This window comes from Podarcis filfolensis (genome assembly GCF_964270895.1).
Source record: "Podarcis filfolensis genome assembly, chromosome: 2".
NCBI classification, from domain to species: domain Eukaryota; kingdom Metazoa; phylum Chordata; class Lepidosauria; order Squamata; family Lacertidae; genus Podarcis; species Podarcis filfolensis.
In genome coordinates this window covers 23,605,691-23,624,392 of record NC_139605.1, presented here as the reverse complement: position 1 = coordinate 23,624,392, position 18,702 = coordinate 23,605,691, and the positions used below count along the sequence as shown (strand labels likewise).

Here is an 18,702-nt window from a genome sequence, read left to right as displayed (position 1 = left end):
TTATTCTGGTTCGGTTTTTGAATTATCAGACAGTGCGCCTCATTGCAAAGGCTATTACCAAAGGGCAGCAATAAGATGCTTGAAAGGGCCATGCAGAAGAAAACGGCTGCATCCTTAGCTTTGTTACACTGAGGAAAAGGGTGTTCAGCATCAAAGCAGCCATTTTGTGCCAATTTCTTATTAGTAAATACAGCTGCCTTTTATGACTCAGTCATGACATTTTTAACACTTGGTTGCTAATGCATGTCATGGCCCCCAAACCATATTTCTCTCCTCTCACCCTGGCGAGATGGCACAACAGCTGCACACTATTTTTGGCTGAGAGGGCTGGGAGAGCCCTCCTTTCTGACAGTACTTTCAAAGCTCCACTGTGATCAGGCTGAAAGGAATGCGGGGAAGCAGAACGGTTAATACTGGCTTTTGGAATAACTGTTTTAGCTTATTAGAGCCTGAGTCTGCCACCATCATTAAGCATGAAACTGTGTTTATGTAAGCCACACGGGTCTGTAAACCCACAGAGTGCCCGCGACTGTGACTTTGTTGCGCACACAGCTGCACAGCTATCAGCATTCCTGTATTTAAACATCTTCTTCCACTGCCATTATTTCTGTTTCAGTCCCTAATACTGAGCTCTCCATTTTACTGTTATCACAGTTTTTATATTTATAAGATTTCTTTTCCAGCCTTCACCATAAGGTCCCAGGACAGGTTACAACAATATAATAATAAAAACGGGGAAATTAGTTTACAATCACAAAACAAGTTACTCCTTACACTCACTTCAATATGCAGAACTTGCACTACTACAGGTGCCATGCAATATTAGTTCTGAATTTGCAAAGAGTCATTCCTTTAGTGTTTCTGAACCATCTTCAAAGACCTGTTGTGCAAATGGAAGTCCTAGCACAGGGCTGACAGGGCCCATTAGGTGAATCCCACCCAAACGAGTCTGTGGGCATTGCAGTCACAGTCTCTTTCCTCCTTGCTTGTCTACTAGGAGGCTAGCAGTTGCAAGGTTCAAGAAATCCCACCGAACATCCCACATATAACCGTTCATTACAGACTTCAGGCTGCTTTGTCTTCCATTCTGCCTCTTTCCCAATCAGCAGTTGCTCACAGGCATTAGGACTTCTTCAACCCTTCTATTCAGAGGATCACTTGAGTGCAGTTGGACCTTCGCTCTTCCAAGGCTGCTTGAGACATTTAAATTAAACACCACAGAGAAACTTCCAGCGCTTAAGGCTGTAAACACGTACCTCAAAGTCTTCTGAGAATCCATGCTGGTTGTTGGCATACAGTTCACTGATATGCTTAACGAACTGTTTGACAGGAATAGCTTCCATGTCATCTGAAAAATAAAAAAGATACTCAGCTCTACAATTAATATTTTCTAACAATAACAATTGTCCTATAAAGTTAGGCAATAACATCTCTACCTAGATGCTAACAAACAGTGTGCGAAGATGGTTTCACGTGCCTTCACAGCTGATACTGGCCCCACTGATGTTGGTGCAAACTTAATGCTCAATTTCTGTATTATCACTTTCATCCAGCACTAAGTGACCACCATGTTGCTGCTGTTTAGTCAAGTTTTCATTTAATTGATCCTACTGACCAGAAATGGTTGCTTTATTTCCATTTTATGAATAAAGAACATCCATGAATGCACAGGAAACAAAGTGACCCGGGGCAGGTTGCTGATGGAGAAACTACAGGCAACTCCTCATTTATGGTGTCTGGTGGATTTTTGGTTTTTTAAAGGGTTTCCAAAGGGTTAGATAGAGGGTTTTTGCAGGCTTTTCCAATGGTGTACACAATTTCACTTAAACGTGCAGTGCCTTGGAACATAACCCCCACATAAATGGAGAGTTGAACTGAATTGAGCTCCAGGAATATATTTGTAGTGGATGGGCTTAACTGCAGAATAGCTGAGAAATTGCAGCATACAGTGGTGCCTCGCAAGACGAAATTAATCCGTTCCGCGAGTCTCTTCGTCTTGCGGTTTTTTCGTCTTGCGAAGCACGGCTATTAGCGGCTTAGCAGCTATTAGCGGCTTAGCGGCTATTAACGGCTTAACGGCTTTAAGAAAAAGGAAACAAACTCGCAAGAACTCGCAAGACGTTTCGTCTTGCGAAGCAAGCCCATAGGGAAATTCGTCTTGCGGAACGACTCAAAAAACGGAAAACTCTTTCGTCTTGCGAGGCATTCGTCTTGCGAGGTACCACTGTATCTATTACCTTTGCTGTGTGCCTGATCACAGATAATGCAAATTATGAGTAGGGCAAATTACCTTGCTTTGGCTCTATGTCATAGGTATTTTTACACAAACATTTATGTATGTATTTGGTCTAGCTTAACGCTTTGCAATATGAAAATATACTGACAAACAATAAAGAGGGCTCTGAATTCTAAACTATTATTGTTATCAGTTCTACTACCTCTGACTTCTGCTATTGTGATACATGGAACAGCCAAAAAGGTTTGCCCATGGAAACATTTTGCTTGACTGTGTTCTGTGGTTGTATTAAGGCTAAGTCAACAATTTATAGATTGGTATGATCCATGCAAAATCTACATTTATGCTTACTTTTGCCTGGCCCGCACTTCATGGTAACTTCTTGAATTTTCTCTAGATATGCTAATAAAATACAGTTGCAAAATCCAGGGAATTTTTGAGGTTAAACCTGACAGCAAGTCTCTCCCTCTAGTACAGTGTTTATTACAATATCATAGTAATGTGAGTACAGTCGTACCTTGGCTGCCTAACGCCTTGGGAGTTGAACGTTCCGGTTCCTGAATGATCGAAAGCCAGAAGTGAGTGTTCTGGTTTTTGAATGTTCTTGTGGAAGCCGAACATCCGACGGGGCTTCCAATTGGCTGCAGGAGTTTCCTGCAGCCAATTAGAAGCTGTGCTTTGGAAGTCAAATGTTTTGGAAGCGAAACGGACTTCCGGAACGGATTCTGTTCAATTTCTGAGGTGCGACTGTTTGCTTAGCAGAAGAATTAACTCTCATCCACAGGTAGGTTGTAATAATATATTTTCCAATGCAACTAATGTCTCTGAAAGTGAATGAATTCCTGTGCTACTTTCATGAGAAGTTAAATTTCTGACACAGTGAATAACCCCCCCCCCAAAAAAAATTCCTGAGATCAGTTACAGTATTGAGTCCCAATCTACAGCCAAAACCAGTAACACGTCCCTTTCCATGTACCCTTGTTTTAGCATATCTAACTCTAAATTACATTTTTGCAATGTATCTAATTAATGAGATAAACTATATATGTTAAAACAAAGAGGATGACTGGCTCTCGCAGTATGCCATTTTTATTCTGTCTGCTTAGACTACAGAGTTGTGACCCTTCCTTGGGGGAATGAGCACATAATAATCTTTTGCACTTGATATAGAGCATGCAGGAATACCAAGAAAAACTTGCTTAACCAAAGGCTTGAAAACTATTGGAATGGGAATAAATCCAACTTTGAAGAGTCCAGCAACTATCTCTACTTTGGGACATTTAAGACACTTCCCATATGTTTTGGTATATCAGTGAAAAGGATGAACTAAAGTCAAAGGTAGACTACAACCTCTATTTAATGAAACAATGAATCAATCAAGCCATCACCTGGTGACAAATTATATGGATCTTCTGTGTCTGAAAGGTATTCAATCACTGTTGAGTTTCCCTGATCAAGCATTTCTTCTTCCTGTTCTTCTTGCTCTCTTCCTCCCTCTTTCCCATCCCCACCTTGGTCTATCCTATCTTGCTCTATCTCTTCTTCACTTCCCTCCTCTTCTTTAAATGCACAGCAAATAACATCTCCATATAGGTATTTTGTTCTGAAGTTTCCCATTCTTTCTGGTTAAATTGTCCAGCAGAGAAAAAGTTAATACTTGCAGAGGAAGCTACTTAGCTTCATGATGGGAAGATCCCACCTCCACTTCCATCTTTACCAAGCTGTCAGTGGACCAAAGAGCACAGCATGGCAGGAGCTAAATTTTTCAGTGTTTGAAAGCTTTCACTTTGAAACAAGCTGATCTCTTAAGAGTTTTTGTGATTCAGTGCTGATACGAGTAACTCAGATAATCTTCAGGTCAACTCCACAATGCCCAGAATTAAAGATCCTGATATTTCAAATGGACTGGGGGGCAGCGGGGCAGAATGACTTATTCTGAATTACAGAAGGTCCAGCTGAGGCAAACATACTGCCAATTCATATTCATTTTATCTTTTCTTCCTTGCCTCAAAAAGCCAGAGATTAAAGTAATTTGAGGCACTGTGATTCGTCAGTTTAGGACTCTCTGCACAACTATTCCATGCAGTCTGCAAATATCAGGAGCATTCTTTTGAAGGAAAATATATAGTCAGCCAGAAGTAGAGTTTGAAAGTTCTACATTCCAAAAATGCAGTCATTGTCTGAAAATTCCACTGCATTCTTTGCTCATGCACTCTAAATGCCTCCTCAAATAAAATCTGCTAATGCATATGAGGAACATGCTTCTTTCAGGTACCTCTTATCTAGTGGCTACTGATAAGCTTCTTTTCCATTTCAGGAAAATTTACTTCAGAGACCATACCTCTTTTAGTCTACTGAAGAGATTAATGAAATCCTATAAAGGCTAATTAGGAAACCTAACAGTTGCTCAGTGCATAGTCCCATTTGGGCAATTAGCTTTCTCCTTGCCTAAAACCGGGCAGCATTCATTTGTGTCACAGTGGAAAAAACCTTCTTGTCCCAACATTCAATAAATGGGAGGATATATTTTGTGTTAATAACCATTGTTCATACTTTTTATTTTATTTATTTTGATTCTTCTTCATTCTGTCTCAGAGGCTGATACGTCCTTATGTCATGTCAGTATGGATAAATAAGTATTTTAAAAATTAAGAAGGTTCTCTTGTTTCAATAGATCTAAATTACTTACCGATATGTTAAAGACTAGCCTGCCTCTCCTCATCTACACATGGGAAAACGTTCTGCAGTGTTAAAAATCAAGGCTTTACATAGCCTTCCAGCAAGCGGCTTTGCTTGCTAGTCTTGAGCAATCCTATATTCACTTACCTGGGGAGTAAGTCCCATTGAACCCAAAGGGACTTTCTTCTGAGTACACATATATAGGATTATATTATAATTGTACATTTGTCCCAGTCTCTAGGTATGTTCAGGCATTTGCCTGAACATGCAAAACAGAATCTCTGGGTTGGGCCATGCAGACAAGCTCTGCCTCTCGTATCCTTGTATATGTTGTCTCACCTGATGAGTTCCCAGCTTCCCCCATTTTGAGAGGGTAAGATTTGCAGGGGGCCTATATTTCTTTTTGAGTGTAAACAGAACCCTCCATGGAAGGCCCCCAATAAAACCTTAATCACAGGTGGAATATATTATAATGCAATCACCATGTGGATTATATGAGCAGACATCTTGGGTTACTTTCTTACCCACATTAAGGCTACATTAAAGTGCTCATTTTAATTGACCCAGGACCACAATACCTCATCTACCCATATAAACCGACCTGGACTCTGTATTCATCATCTGAGGCCCTTCTTTGTGTGCCTCCTTCACATGAGGTCCAGAGGGTGACAACACGAGAATGAGCCTTTTCTGAACAGTAGCTCTCGTTTGTGGAATGCTCTCCCCATGGAGATTCGTCTGGCACCTTCATTATATATTTTTAGGTGCCAGGCAAAAGCTTTCCTCTTTCACCAGGCCTTTGTCTGATAATATTCTACAGCCTTTTAAATGTGTGTGGGAGGGGGGCTATTGTTTTGTTGTTTCAGCTTTAACGAATTAGTTGTGCTTTTATATTGCATTTTAATCTTGTGAACATCCCTGAGATCTTTTGATAAACAGCCGTATATAAATCTTACTTTAAAAATAAAATAAACAAAAATAGATAAGGACACTTGTGTTTAGTAAATATGTGCAATGCAAAGAAGGTGGTTTACAACAGTGTTTACTTTTACCACACACACACACACAATCCATTCAGTGTCATTTTATTTTGCCCCTGCCTTTTGTAAAGAAGGCTAAGCTAAAAGATGGGAACCACGAGTGACTCTCACATTCCCTTTCCATATGTATAGGTCTTGTGATGCGCATTCTCTGCTGCATCTGGGCAATGTTTAAAGTGTCCCTTCTGCACAACTTGCTACCAGATCCTTTTCACTGGAGATACCAATGGTTGCAAACCGAGGGCCCCAGGGCCAAAGCATGTGCTCTACCAAAGAGCTATGGGAAGGGGTGGAGAGGGCTAAGAAAAGACAGAAGCTTGGAGGATCAGGGATACAGCATGTTAAAAGATGTTAAGTGGATGATTTAAGAGGCTATTCTAGTGTCAAGGGAAAGTGATAGTTTAGGGATTTGCTGGTGATGCAAAAAAGACATAAACAACAATGCCATTTGAGCAGTGTATGAGAGACTGGATCTTACTAAAAATCATGCATGCAATGTCAACTGAAACAGCTGCGGACACTTTGCAGAAAGTGTAAGTCCTATTCAGAGTAGGCACAGTGAAATTAATAAGCATGACTAACATAGGCCCACAATTTCAACTGGTCAACTCTGAGTAAATCATAGTTGCTTACAACCCCAAGTGCTTGCTTTGGACTAATCTGAGGCTGTGCAATCCAGTGTACACAATCGGGAGTAAGTTCCACTGAACTCAAGTTCCATTGGCTACAACCATCTTATTATGTTATAATCACAGCACATTGTACAGTGTAACTGATGTTTGAACAGTGGTGGATCTACTGTCATGGATGCTTTAGCTGAGATTCCTGCATTGCAGGGAATTGGACTAGATTACCCTTGGGATCTCTTCCAACTCTACTATCATATGATTCTACTACTTTTCAGACAGGCTATAAGCCTGCAATTACTTATGCGTGCCTGTATCCATAATGCCTAACTGATGCATTATGGGAGCTTTCATGAATCCTTTATTCCATTCCAAACACCCAAATTTAGCCAATCTCAGTAAAGGGACAGACCACTGCCCTTATGAATGTTCTTTATTTTATTCATTTTACAAGATTATAACAACACACTGCAGAGTGTGCAGACAGTGTATTCCCATAACTAACCTTTGAACAACATTGAACCTACTGGTTGAGAGAAAGACTATATTGTTATTGGCTGGAAGCCAGCAAACTGTGAAATGAATTTAAATTGCACCGAATTTAAGTAGGATGAGCACATGTAGCTGTGCACTGGATTGCAGTCACTGTACTGAGTCTATTCTAGAGAAAGCGAGTTATGCCTAAATCCCATTGAAAAATAATGAGATTTCAGCACATAATTTAATATTTTAAGTGCCATTAAGAACCCTCACTGGTCCCGATCCAGAGTTCTGCATGAGCAGTAATTGACTCTTAGGCAGACAAAAAAGAAAGAAAGAAAAGAGACCATGTGCTTGTGACTGAGTGAGTATTAATGACACTATTTCAATCAAGGTGTAATCTAATATAGCATCGTGCCAAGAGCAACTATTAAGGGATGTGTCAGTTACAAATATTATGCACATTGAATGAAATCTGAATTTATAAGCCACATGCCACATCCACCTTTAAATAATAAATGAAAGTGACATTCAGTCTACCTCCTTTAAGTCTGCAAGGAAGAAATGAGAGTCATTCCTGAATAACCCAAATGAGAACTATTTACATTCACTGGGGAGAATGTTGTGTCTTGCAAAAAGTACCCGATATGAAAAGGCACTGGGTACATGTTGGCCTCCTCCTCCTTAGCAATGAACATGGTGACATACACTGATAATGGAAACATCAGAGTACTGGTTTGCAAACTTAAGGGAAAGTGGAAATTTCTTGACTCATGCTAAGTCAGAGATTCAGCAGCTGTTGAGTCCCCCCTCCCAATATGACTCAAACTGTTGTTGAAAAGAAGTGGGGAAAAGAAGGCAAGCCAATATCAAATGGAAGAAATTGGGTTAATATTTCTCATACATTCTGAACATGGCCCTCCTTCCAGGCCAATCACTCTGCTATTTGCTCCACAAATTGGAAAATTCTGCATGCAGGGGCAGAATGGGACATCTCTTCATAAGCATTTTGGAGGAAAAACAGCATATTGATTCACTCTCAGATGCAATGGTTACCCTTGATCCATATGGGGCTGAAGCTGGGAGATGTACATTAATGACAGCACCGGCAATATATATATATTTCTCTTTTTAATGCAAGTTTTATGATTCTCTGGTCAACTTTTATTTGGTGGCGAGGGCTGATAGGCACCAGACAAGATCCACACACACCCAACCTATGACTACAGATTAGTGATAAAGAGTTCCGTGAAAAGATCACTAGGAGGCAGCCAAAATGAACTGTGCTAAGAAACAGAAAATGAAGCAATGGCAAGTGTGTGTGTGTCTGTGTGGAACAGAATGGGCTAGCATATTTAATAATGTTTAATAAGTCTGCCATCCAGGCGCAGTTGCTCTCCCCCTAAGGGCATGATCCCAGATGAGACCAATGCTTTTTGATTTATATTAAGTGGGTAATAGCTATAGGGGCAACTGAACTAATGATCTTGTCGGTGTTCTGTGGTTCTCTAGACTGCTCGGTAGAGTTAATTATGAATTGTAATGAGAACTCTGGGCTTCAGGACAGAATGGGCATAGATTAGTACATGCCTATATGCTATTCAGTTTCATGGTCGAAAATGAAGTAAATTTCTTCCGTGGAAAGCTAAGGTATCTAATAATGCTGCAGTTGCAGAACAGCAAAATTCTATTATACCATCAATCATTAGCACCGTGTGTTTTGGAGCTGTCAAGCACCTTTAAAGCTGTCACAGAATGTGTTTTTGTTGTTTTAAAAAAGGAATACAGAGGAGTTTCACATTTTTAGATATGCATGGTCAAAACTGCTTCCATTGTGACCATATGACTGAAACTGAGAATGAAAATTGGTCCACCCAGCCCGGTTAAATAGATGTGCAGATCCACAGGGACATATTTAACTCTCCATTTATAACTACTGCCTGGGGTATCGCTAGCAAATAAAGATTACTTTAAGGAACTGGCGCTTGCTAAAATGTCATTTATACTTTACTTCCAGAATCAATACAGCTTGGGAGATTTTCTCATGCTCCCTGGCTGTTTCTAAAGGGGAAGAAAAAGTTTAGAAGAGGTATCATTTTATCAACCATATGAGTGAATCAAAAGGAAGAATTTTCCATTTAACCTTTAAAGGCTTTTCAGCAAAAACGGCTGTATAAGGAGTTATAACTGACAGGCAGGTGTGAAACAGCACTTAGCAGATTGCTCTGGGGAATGGAATTTGAAGCCTTTTCTGGTGTGGCAGGGAAGTGCGGAAAGGGCATCAGGAAGAGGTTAATTGGACCCATTCAAACAGACTAAGAACGGGTTCCCCCCACTTTTAGAATTATTTCTACATTTATGCACACCTTTAGTTCTACTCAGGCATCTGGTTTCTATGGGTACTGAATGCATGATGGGACCAGCAGGAACACGAGGGGCTAGAGCTGTCCCACCTTGATGACATCATGCGTGTCGGCCATGACCCCAGCTGACTTGCCAACAGACTCACAATCTGCTTCTATTTGCATAGGGTTTATAGGAAAGGGAAGTAAACCTTGTTAAACTTTGTTCACTCAGGGTTCCCCATCCCCATGAAGGATACCCAATGCAAGGGGTAGTCAATGTGGTACCTTCTAGATGTTGTTGGACTACCAAGTCCCCAGCCAGTATGGCCAATGGTCAGGGAGTTATAGTTCAACAACATCTATGGGACATCTCGCTGGTGATACCTGTCTTATGAGCACAAAAAGAGCCCTCTTCAGACTGATGACAACTGGGCATTGGCTGGGGTTATGCAGCTGGTACGTGCCTTGCTAGCCCACCTGGGCCCTTCACACACTGTGACCACCGGCCCTGAATGCTTGAATTGAGCTTTTGAGTTCCCAGCATTAAGGCGCAATATTGTCATGGTATCATATACCTAAAACTCAACAGCTATGTACAAGAAACTGCAAAAGTTCCACAAAGGTTGCTGCTTCAGAATGCATGCAAAAAGGTGCTCTTACTTCCATAGTTAGACCTTGGTCATAGTTAGACCTATCACCACTAAAAAAGAGGCACAATATTTCCTATTACACAGAATAATGCAGAAAATTTCATCTTTGTTTTTATGTTACATTTGTAATATGGCTTTCCACCTTCAGAGGAAAAACAGTATTTTAATAATATCTAAAAGTATTTAGGTTAAACTACTATTCCACTGTCTATCATTCTATTCTAGGTTCCGGTTTGGCACTCCTGGAACAATTCAATAGTACTGATGAAAAGCAACTATTTTCTCATTTTCTTTTTGGACTTATGGGCACACTCCCACTTTTTAGAAAATCAAAAATCTTCCCTCTAGTGTGAAAACACACTGAGAATATTCATTCAAATCAAGAGCAACTATAACCCTCCACCTTTTTTTTAATAGAAAAGACGAAAACTTTATCCTGGATCTCAAAGCCCCACTTCTGCAGACCAATGCTTGAAGATCTGGGGAGCCCATTTGAACATTTTAGCTATTTCGCACATTATTTTGATTAATCAATCTAAAATTGGGCTTGGTTTCAACTACATACATTAGTTGGAAGGTTGTAATGATATGGATGCTTCCTCTTTGTTTGCAAGAAGAAAACAGCTATTGATGTATAAGTGGGACCTCCAGTCCCTTTCCCCTCCCACCCGTTTCCCATTTTGCTCACAACAGTCAAGCAGCATTATGTGACCACTGAGTATGTTTGGGGTCCCTCCTCCTAGATTCCCCTCCCCCAAGTTTCTTGTCCTTAAGACAACTTAGTATTAAAAGTGTATTAAGAACTTATATTAGAGTGAAGCTCCAATAGAAGGAGCTTTTGCCTCCACCTTTTAGAGAGACTAATAAATGATCTACACCAGAGACCAGGAACATGTCTATCTCCAAATATTGCTAGACTGCACCTCCCAGCATCCCTGACCATTGGCCATGCTGTGAGAGCTGGAGGCCAACAACATCTAGAGGGCGACCCTGATATACATGTTCAACCAAAAGAGGTTTTCTTCTATTGTTTAAGACAAAAGGTGGGGGCTTGGTTGTTGTTGTTTTTAATGTTCCTTCTTATTTATCTGATTAAAACCAACAACATGTATCTGTAGTAATGAAAAACCACATGAGGTAAAAAACTAGACAAGAACTTTTCTCCTGCTCAGCTCTGAAATTCTTTATTTTACAACTCCACTTAAACTTCATAGCTATTCTCCTGAATACTTTGCGCCTCCTGCAATGGTGTGGGGACATATCACAGAACTAATGGAATTAGTAGCATTTGGGGGTGAGCCATTCTATATGGTCAAATAATACAATTTTGCTTACACATGACAAGAAGATGGGGAGATTTTTTTTTTGTTTTTAAAAGCTTTTAGACAAACCTTAAGGAGGATTTTAATGGCAAAGTTTTGGTTATATGAAGGACTTCTGGTTCGTAGCATTGTGCACACTGGTATTAGGGAAAAATCATCACAGCATGCAGAGTTGTACACATTTCTGACATGATTTGCTGCTAATTGGATAAGAGTATGTGAACAAAAGCTCTGTCAGAATGGGTTATCCACAGCCCCTTTCTGAAGACAATCCCATAAAGCAGATCCAAACCCAATTTGGAATTCAGCTAATGGGATCAAACCTTGGAAAAGTGACATAGAAAGCATTCCAAGTGAATTTCCTATGTATTTGCATGTTTGCTCAAGAGATCCAAAAAAAAAAAAAAAAAAAAAAATCACCACATGAGCATCAGAGGTTTGTCAGACAAGGTAATCACACTTCTGACAAAAGCCTCAAGGCCATACAAAGAACTCCAATGTTATCTTATCTATATTGTACACAATATTGTTGGATAGCAATATTTAACTTATACGTATGCCTTGCAAAGAATCTCAGTCTAAAACAGTTATTCGTTACATGGCTTTCAAAATATCTGGAAGGGGGGGATAAGTGCAGTGCACAATTCTCAGTGGTAGAGCATCTGAATCATAGAATCACAGAATTGTAGAGTTGGAAGGAACCCAAGGGTCATCTAGTCCAACCCCCTGCAATAGGGGAATCTCAACTAAAGCATCCATGGCAGATGGCTATCTACCCTCTGCTTAAAAACCTCCAAAGAAGGAGAGTCCACCGCCTTTTTAGGGATTCCAACTTCCTATGTTCCCAATAACTGAAAGATAACTGTAACGCTCAAACCAGTGGCCAACCAGCAGCCAACCCACTACCTCAGGAAAAAACCGTGACAATTCCAACATGCCTTTGAAAAAAGCTTTGAGTTTTCATTGCTCTAAGGCAAGAGTAGGGAAACTTTTGCCCTCCAGTTGTTGCTGGACTACAAACTCCATCATCCCTGACTATTGATCCTACTGGCTGGGAAGGATGGGAGTTGTAGTTCACAACATCTGGACAGCACCAAAATAGCTACCTGTGTTTCAAGGCATAAAGAGCTATGTACAACAGACAATATGCAAATCTTCACATCTGTCTGGCTTTGGCTCACAAATTTCTGCTGAGAACCATTCCATATATAATTACTTCAAGGCACTTGACAGATTGTAAAATAGTAGGCATGTGCTTTGATATTTTCAATTAACCAGTAAATAAGCATTAGGACCAAGTCTGCGGCTACTCTAACAGCAATCTTCTCTTTACTGAGAAGTAAATACCACTGCTTACTTTTCGGTAAGTGTATTTAGGACTGTATTTAGGACTAAACTGGTACAACTTTGCCTCAAGCAAAACCTATGCATCTTATTTGGCCACTTACATTTAAATTAGAGTTTTCCTATAAAACAGTACTGCGTAGGTGGGATCTCCCCCTGCCCTCAAAAGGTCACAGGAAGCCTGGCAAGCAAAAGTCTTCATTACGCAGATCTGGCAACTGGAGTTCCACTTGCACTGCAATCCAACATTACCTGGGAGTAAGTCTCAGTGAATGTCAGGATTTCTGTGTAGGCATTAATAAGATTGTCCTGCACAGCTGGAGGCCAGAGAAGGTGCAGACTAAGAATTTCAGTGAACAAGAAGGATGGAGTAAGTGATTAATGGCAAAAGGGCAGAGCCAGAAAAGTAGAAGACACATGGGGACTCCCCACTATGATACCATCAATGCTGTTTGTGCCTTATCCAGATAAGAAAGCACTAATCCAAACTTTGTGTTTCCCCTTCATTTTAATGAAGATTTACAGAAATATTACTACAAACTGCGGGATGCTCCAAATGTATAAAGAAGTCAGCCAATGTGGGAAGCGGATTGACTGATACAGAACATACAGTGCAAACTGTGATTTGTAAGGAGCCCAAAGTATGAATGAGTTAAGTCATGTCGTCAGACCTTCCTTACCTGGGATGGGAATAACGGGAATGGTTTCGTTTGGCACCACTCGAGGCGAACTGCTGTCTTCCACATAGAAATGAGCTGTCTGAAAACATTTTCTGTGAATGGAAGAGAAACATCATCAGCACTCTCAGGGCTCTCTGACATTTCTGTCCATGCTAAGCATTTGCATCACACACATGGACAAACACACACAAAGTTTTATTTCTGATTTTGTCAGTGACCCTCAAGTGAACGCTAAAATGTGCTGCTACCAGTCACCATAAACCATCATTTCGTTTAGGAGCCTCCCGTTTCTTATCTCTTATTAAACAAAAAGTCTAGGAAGTTTAGCAGCTGAGAGTGCATGCATTCACTTAAAAAGGAAACTTTTGGGTGTCAATTATTGTGGCTCAATAACAGCCCTTCTTAAAAGAACACTAAAACAATCATAACCACACTTGTGTTGGAAATGCGTAGAACCTTGCCACTTAATGGGCAGCACCTAGAGCAGAACACACATAACGGCCACACTGCTTCCTTAGGGAAGTTGCAATCTCAACAGGAAAAAAAGTTTGTCTCATTCAACTCTGTGCTGCCTGTGCAAATCCCCTTTGCAGGCTTCTCCTGCAAAACAGCGAGAAGCACACATCCTGCTAAGGAAAAGCCTGTGGTAGATGTCAACTCGGCTTTCTCCCTCTGCGACCCCCCCCCCCCACGACTCCGCTGAAAGGAACGCTGAAAAGGCCAGAGGGCAACTCAGATGCAGCCCACCAATGCTCCCGCCAGCCGGATTTAAAGACTTGAATCTGCTTCCCTAAACACATTGCAATTGCTGCTCTTTTTACCTGTACTTAATGCAAAGCAGGGAGCACAAGCTGGTCATCACAGAGAAGGCACTGAGGAGGAGAGCATCCAGAGGTCCAATGAGCCTGTGCATGGTGATGCTAAGCAAGGCATGGCTTTCCAGCAGCCACGTCACTGCTCATTGCTGCCTTAATGAGCTGCTTGAGGCTGGGACTGAATATTTAATGAGCCTTGCTCAGCGTGAGCAGCTATTGTGACAAGCAAAGGGGCTGCTCTCAGCTGTCAGGAGCTCTTAACAATAGCCTGGACAGAGCAGAGAGAGAGAGAGAGAGAGCCCTCTTCCTGCCTCCCTTAATGAACTGCTGCTCCTCAACACCTGTGCGGGGTCCTGGACGCCTCCGCCTCTGCCGCGATTAGCTTCCCCGGCACGCAAGCAACTGCCTCTGCTTGTAAAGGTTTGCAGCGGTCTCTCTGCCGCGCAGCACGGCTTCTGGAATTACGGCCAAGCAGAAAAGCCCACTCCATCCCGCCAGCTTTGCTGACACTGTCAAAGCAATTTGTCGTGCCATTGTTTCCAGAACAGAGGTACATAGCAGAGGGCTTTGGGGTGGGGTGCGGGGGGAGAGAAAAAAGGCAGCGCAACTCACACAGCTTTCAAAGGCCAAGCAAATCTCTTGCAAGAAGTTGGCCAAATGCATGCAGCAGGCCCTCAATTTCTGAATTCTGCTAACAATCAAAGCTAGGGCTGTCAGATCAAAACACTCAGAATAAGGAGATTGATGAAGCCATGGAACTATTTCTCAAATGTTTTGAGCATGACCACCCCATTCTGCTGTCCCTTGAACCCAAAGCCAACTAGCTGAGCATATGGAGATATGGTTGTGTGCAGAAAGAACAAGCCTTTTCTTTTTAGCCTATGAAACAGAATACTTTCCCCTGGAAGTCCTACCTGGCACCTACCTTTTCATTCATTCAGTGGCAAAGGGTTTTGTGTGTGTGTGTGTGTGTGTGTGTGTGTGCGCGCGCGCGGCGGGGAGCTAGGCAGCCAGCAACAATGGCTGGATTTTTATAATTTTGATTATGCTTTTATTACACTTATGTGTTTTTATTGTAGATTCACGTAGCTACCTATCATGTTGGTCTGATGCAGTCAAAATAAATTTAAAAATTGTCCAGTAGCACCTTAGAGACCAACTAAGTTTGTTCTGGGTATAAGCTTTCGTGTGTGTATCTGAAGAAGTGTGCATGCACACGAAAGCTTATACCCAGAACAAACCTAGCTGGTCTCTAAGGTGCTGCTGGACAATTTTTAAAATGTTTTTATTGTATTTATTCTTGTTGCAAATTGCTTTAAGATTTTTAAGTAATACATACATTCAATTAACCCAACCGAACCCGTTGCTTGCAAACAGCCTAGTGCCCCATGGAAGGATCTGTGGGACTGGCCCAACAACGCCCAGACTGAAATCTGAAGAGGAAAAGACAAGACACTTTCTTATGCACAAGGGATTTTTTTTGGGGGGGGGGAGAAACATTTCTCCAAGCTCACATAATCTCAAAATCACTTTGGGATGATGGTGTAAGGAGGGTGCAGTCACTCCATAATAAATCCAAGAAGGATAGGGGAGGGTCCTCTGCAGGGGGCATTCAGCCTCTCTGGATCTAGAATGATGGGTGTACATAGGCTCCAGAACACTATCCCTTCCTAGAAATTTGAGCCCCCTCCAGGCATGAAACTAGTGAGTTGAACTGTTTGAAACTAAGGGTCATGGTCAGTGGAGATGTGATAAAAGGTTATGGGGCATGCACACAGCCGAACACACAAACAACATGCACACAATATATACTGTTTATAGCCTATTTTTCATCCAAGTGGAATCCAGGGTTGGGTATGAAATACAGGATGCATAAAACCACAGAATCCACAACAATTAACACTTAGAAAACCACTGAAACAATAGGAACAGCGAAAACCACAAAGCTAGCTATTCTAACACTCAAACACACATTTTATCCTGCCCTACCTCCAAGCAGCTCAAGACAGTGTACTTGAACGTTATCCTATTTCCCCCCTGCTCACCACAACAAACCTGTGATGTAGATTATAGGTTGAGAGATTGTGGCTGGGTGAAGGCCACCCACTTGGTGTCACGGCTGAGTGAGGATCTGAACCCAAGTTCCAGTCTGACCCTTTATTCACTGGCTCTCGGGGATATCATAATAGGGACATCTGGCAGCCCCCAACAACTGTGCTCTTGATGAATAACGAAAGCAATGGCAGCTAAATTCATAGGGCCACTGAAACAATATGCAGCCACCAAAGAACACATTCTATAGCATCATTTTACTCACAAGCAGGCAGCTGCTTCCGCACAGACCATCTCCTAACAGCTGTACTTTTCTGGGAACATTACTTTGTAGTGAAATGGTACCTGGGAATCCAAGGTGTGTGACATATGATCAAATATGTGTGGCGTATGACCAAACATTGTGACATATGTGACGTATAATGAAATATTCCTTCACAAATCAGTTTGTTTCTTCCCTTAATATCCTGACTGCTCTTTCTCCTCCTGATTGTAAGTAAAGATAGACTTGGTTTCTACTCAGGCCGCCTTTACTATAGACTATGAACACCCTGGGGGCACAAAGGGGAATAAATCAGTCACAGCAAGGGAAGGCCTATGAATATGGATCAGGTAGAACGTGCATGTGTTTGAAGCGTTTAGGATTTTCTCCTTTGAGTAAAATATTCAGCAAAATCCATGGAGGATGGCTTTTGATATCATGCTCTTCATTTTAGTGTTTTTTATATTCCTCCTGCCCCCCGAACGACAACAAGAAGGAAAAAAGTAATAATCCCACACCGCTTCCATCCCTCCAGTTGTTCTGTGTAAGAGTCATATTTATTAATAACAAAGCTAGTCTGATGCAAATTGATCATCTTATGTTTAACACTGAACCTTGTTTGAAGGTCCAGTGTAACTAAGAAAAAATGGCCAGGTTAACAAACATTCCACCAGGTTAGCCTGATTTTGGCTTATCCTGATCTAAACAGGACCAAAATAGGTTGAACTATTGTCTTTTAAATACTGACATGTCCATCTTCCAGTTTTGAGCAATTCTAAGTTTAGCTGTAACTAGGCTTCTGATATTATTTATCAGAAGAACAGCATGTAAGACAAAAACCTACCATCTGCCACATGTTGGGAAGTAGCATCACAAAAATTAATCTTAAAAAGAAAAGATATGTGACAGAGACCATGTGTACACGGAGGAGTAACTGATTTATGGTCATATAACATCTGAGGATATTTACACAATCATGTTAACCCACACTCAGGTGTTTGTTCAGCATCAGGGTTCCCTGATGATCTTCAGGACCAGGTGACGATACAAAGCGATGACAAAAATTTTCACATGAATCAGCCTTTCGCCTAGCTTCATAGCTGGATGTGCTATGGAATTCTTTCAAACAAATGCCTAGCACTGTAGCTTTGTCAAAACCTTGAATGGCTGTAACAGAGTCATTCCATTGGCTCATTCAGTACAGACATAATGATACCTTATTGCCTAGCTGTGGTTGAGCAACCAGCAGCCCCTGAACTTTTGGACACCCCCCCCCCCGCCAACACATACCTATTACCCAGTGCAGACACTGCTCTCTAAATTTTGAAGGCAACAATGGTTAGTTTTCTATGTACGCCAACATTTTCTCTGTGGCAGCCATCTGTCACCAGCTACCCTGTGGGAAGGATTCCAGGAGAATAAAGTAGGCAAGCGAAGACTGCCTCTGAGCTTCTTCCAGCTAGACTCTCCCTTCTTTCTTCCTACAGGGCCATCTGCCCTGTAGGAAAGCCTGGATATCAATAACTGGGGAGGTGGAGGACAAAGAAGTGGGGAGAAGGGTGGGCGAAGACCCCGAAAAACGCCCCTCATTGCCTAGCGACATTTAATTGATCTCGCAGTGTTACATCTACACCAGCCACTGGTGTATCTTCTAGGAATAACTTCTTTAAAATATTAGTGCCAAGACTGGAGGGCCTGTGTAGCAGTATCTGGGATTCCCTCACACTAAAATCAGCAGGGCTCACAGTAGAATAAACAGGCTTGGGATTGTGATGTACGTGATCTCAATGCCTCCCCCAGCCACAACTTCTGTTCCTTTAAACAAAGGCAGTCCCCTACGTGTGGGCAGATCACTATTTGAACACATACTTATGCACTTGCTTATAGCACAGCATAATAGCAAAGAACTTGCTAAGACCACAGGAAATTGAGGCTTTAGTTTATTGCAAAATCTGGAAACTGTCAACTGAAAGCTATCTATCAGGAGGGGCCTGATCCTACCTTTTTTAATGCTACAGAGTTTAAGAGCATATGTCAGGATCTATGAAAAATATTTTATTGCTGTCCAATGACGCAGGTGGTGCTGTGGTCTAAACCACTGAGCCTCTTGGGCTTGCTCATCGGAAGGTCAGCGGTTCGAATCCCTGCAACGGAGTGAGCTCCTGTTGCTC

At 41.6% G+C, this 18,702-nt stretch overlaps 1 protein-coding gene and 2 long non-coding RNA genes across 8 annotated transcripts in view; 2 read left to right on the top strand and 1 right to left on the bottom strand.

The window, feature by feature from the left end:
* Window positions 1–18,702, bottom strand: part of PTPRG (protein tyrosine phosphatase receptor type G) — a 538,241-nt gene that overhangs the window by 39,795 nt on the left and 479,744 nt on the right. For all 6 annotated transcript variants that reach the window (XM_083600381.1, XM_083600382.1, XM_083600384.1 and 3 more), the window contains exons 14-15: window positions 13,403–13,494; window positions 1,257–1,348 (exon numbers count right to left, since the gene is read on the bottom strand). In XM_083600381.1, coding sequence (XP_083456507.1) covers window positions 1,257–1,348; window positions 13,403–13,494 — 184 coding nt within the window. The remainder of the gene's footprint in view (window positions 1–1,256; window positions 1,349–13,402; window positions 13,495–18,702) is intronic.
* LOC310757482 overlaps window positions 1–18,702 on the top strand; it is a 53,451-nt gene that overhangs the window by 14,720 nt on the left and 20,029 nt on the right. The gene's annotated exons all lie outside the window — the stretch shown is intronic.
* Window positions 3,703–15,672, top strand: LOC310757458. The gene is made up of 3 exons (XR_014545227.1): window positions 3,703–4,507; window positions 13,240–13,333; window positions 15,595–15,672. It is a non-coding gene; the product is annotated as an uncharacterized lncRNA (long non-coding RNA).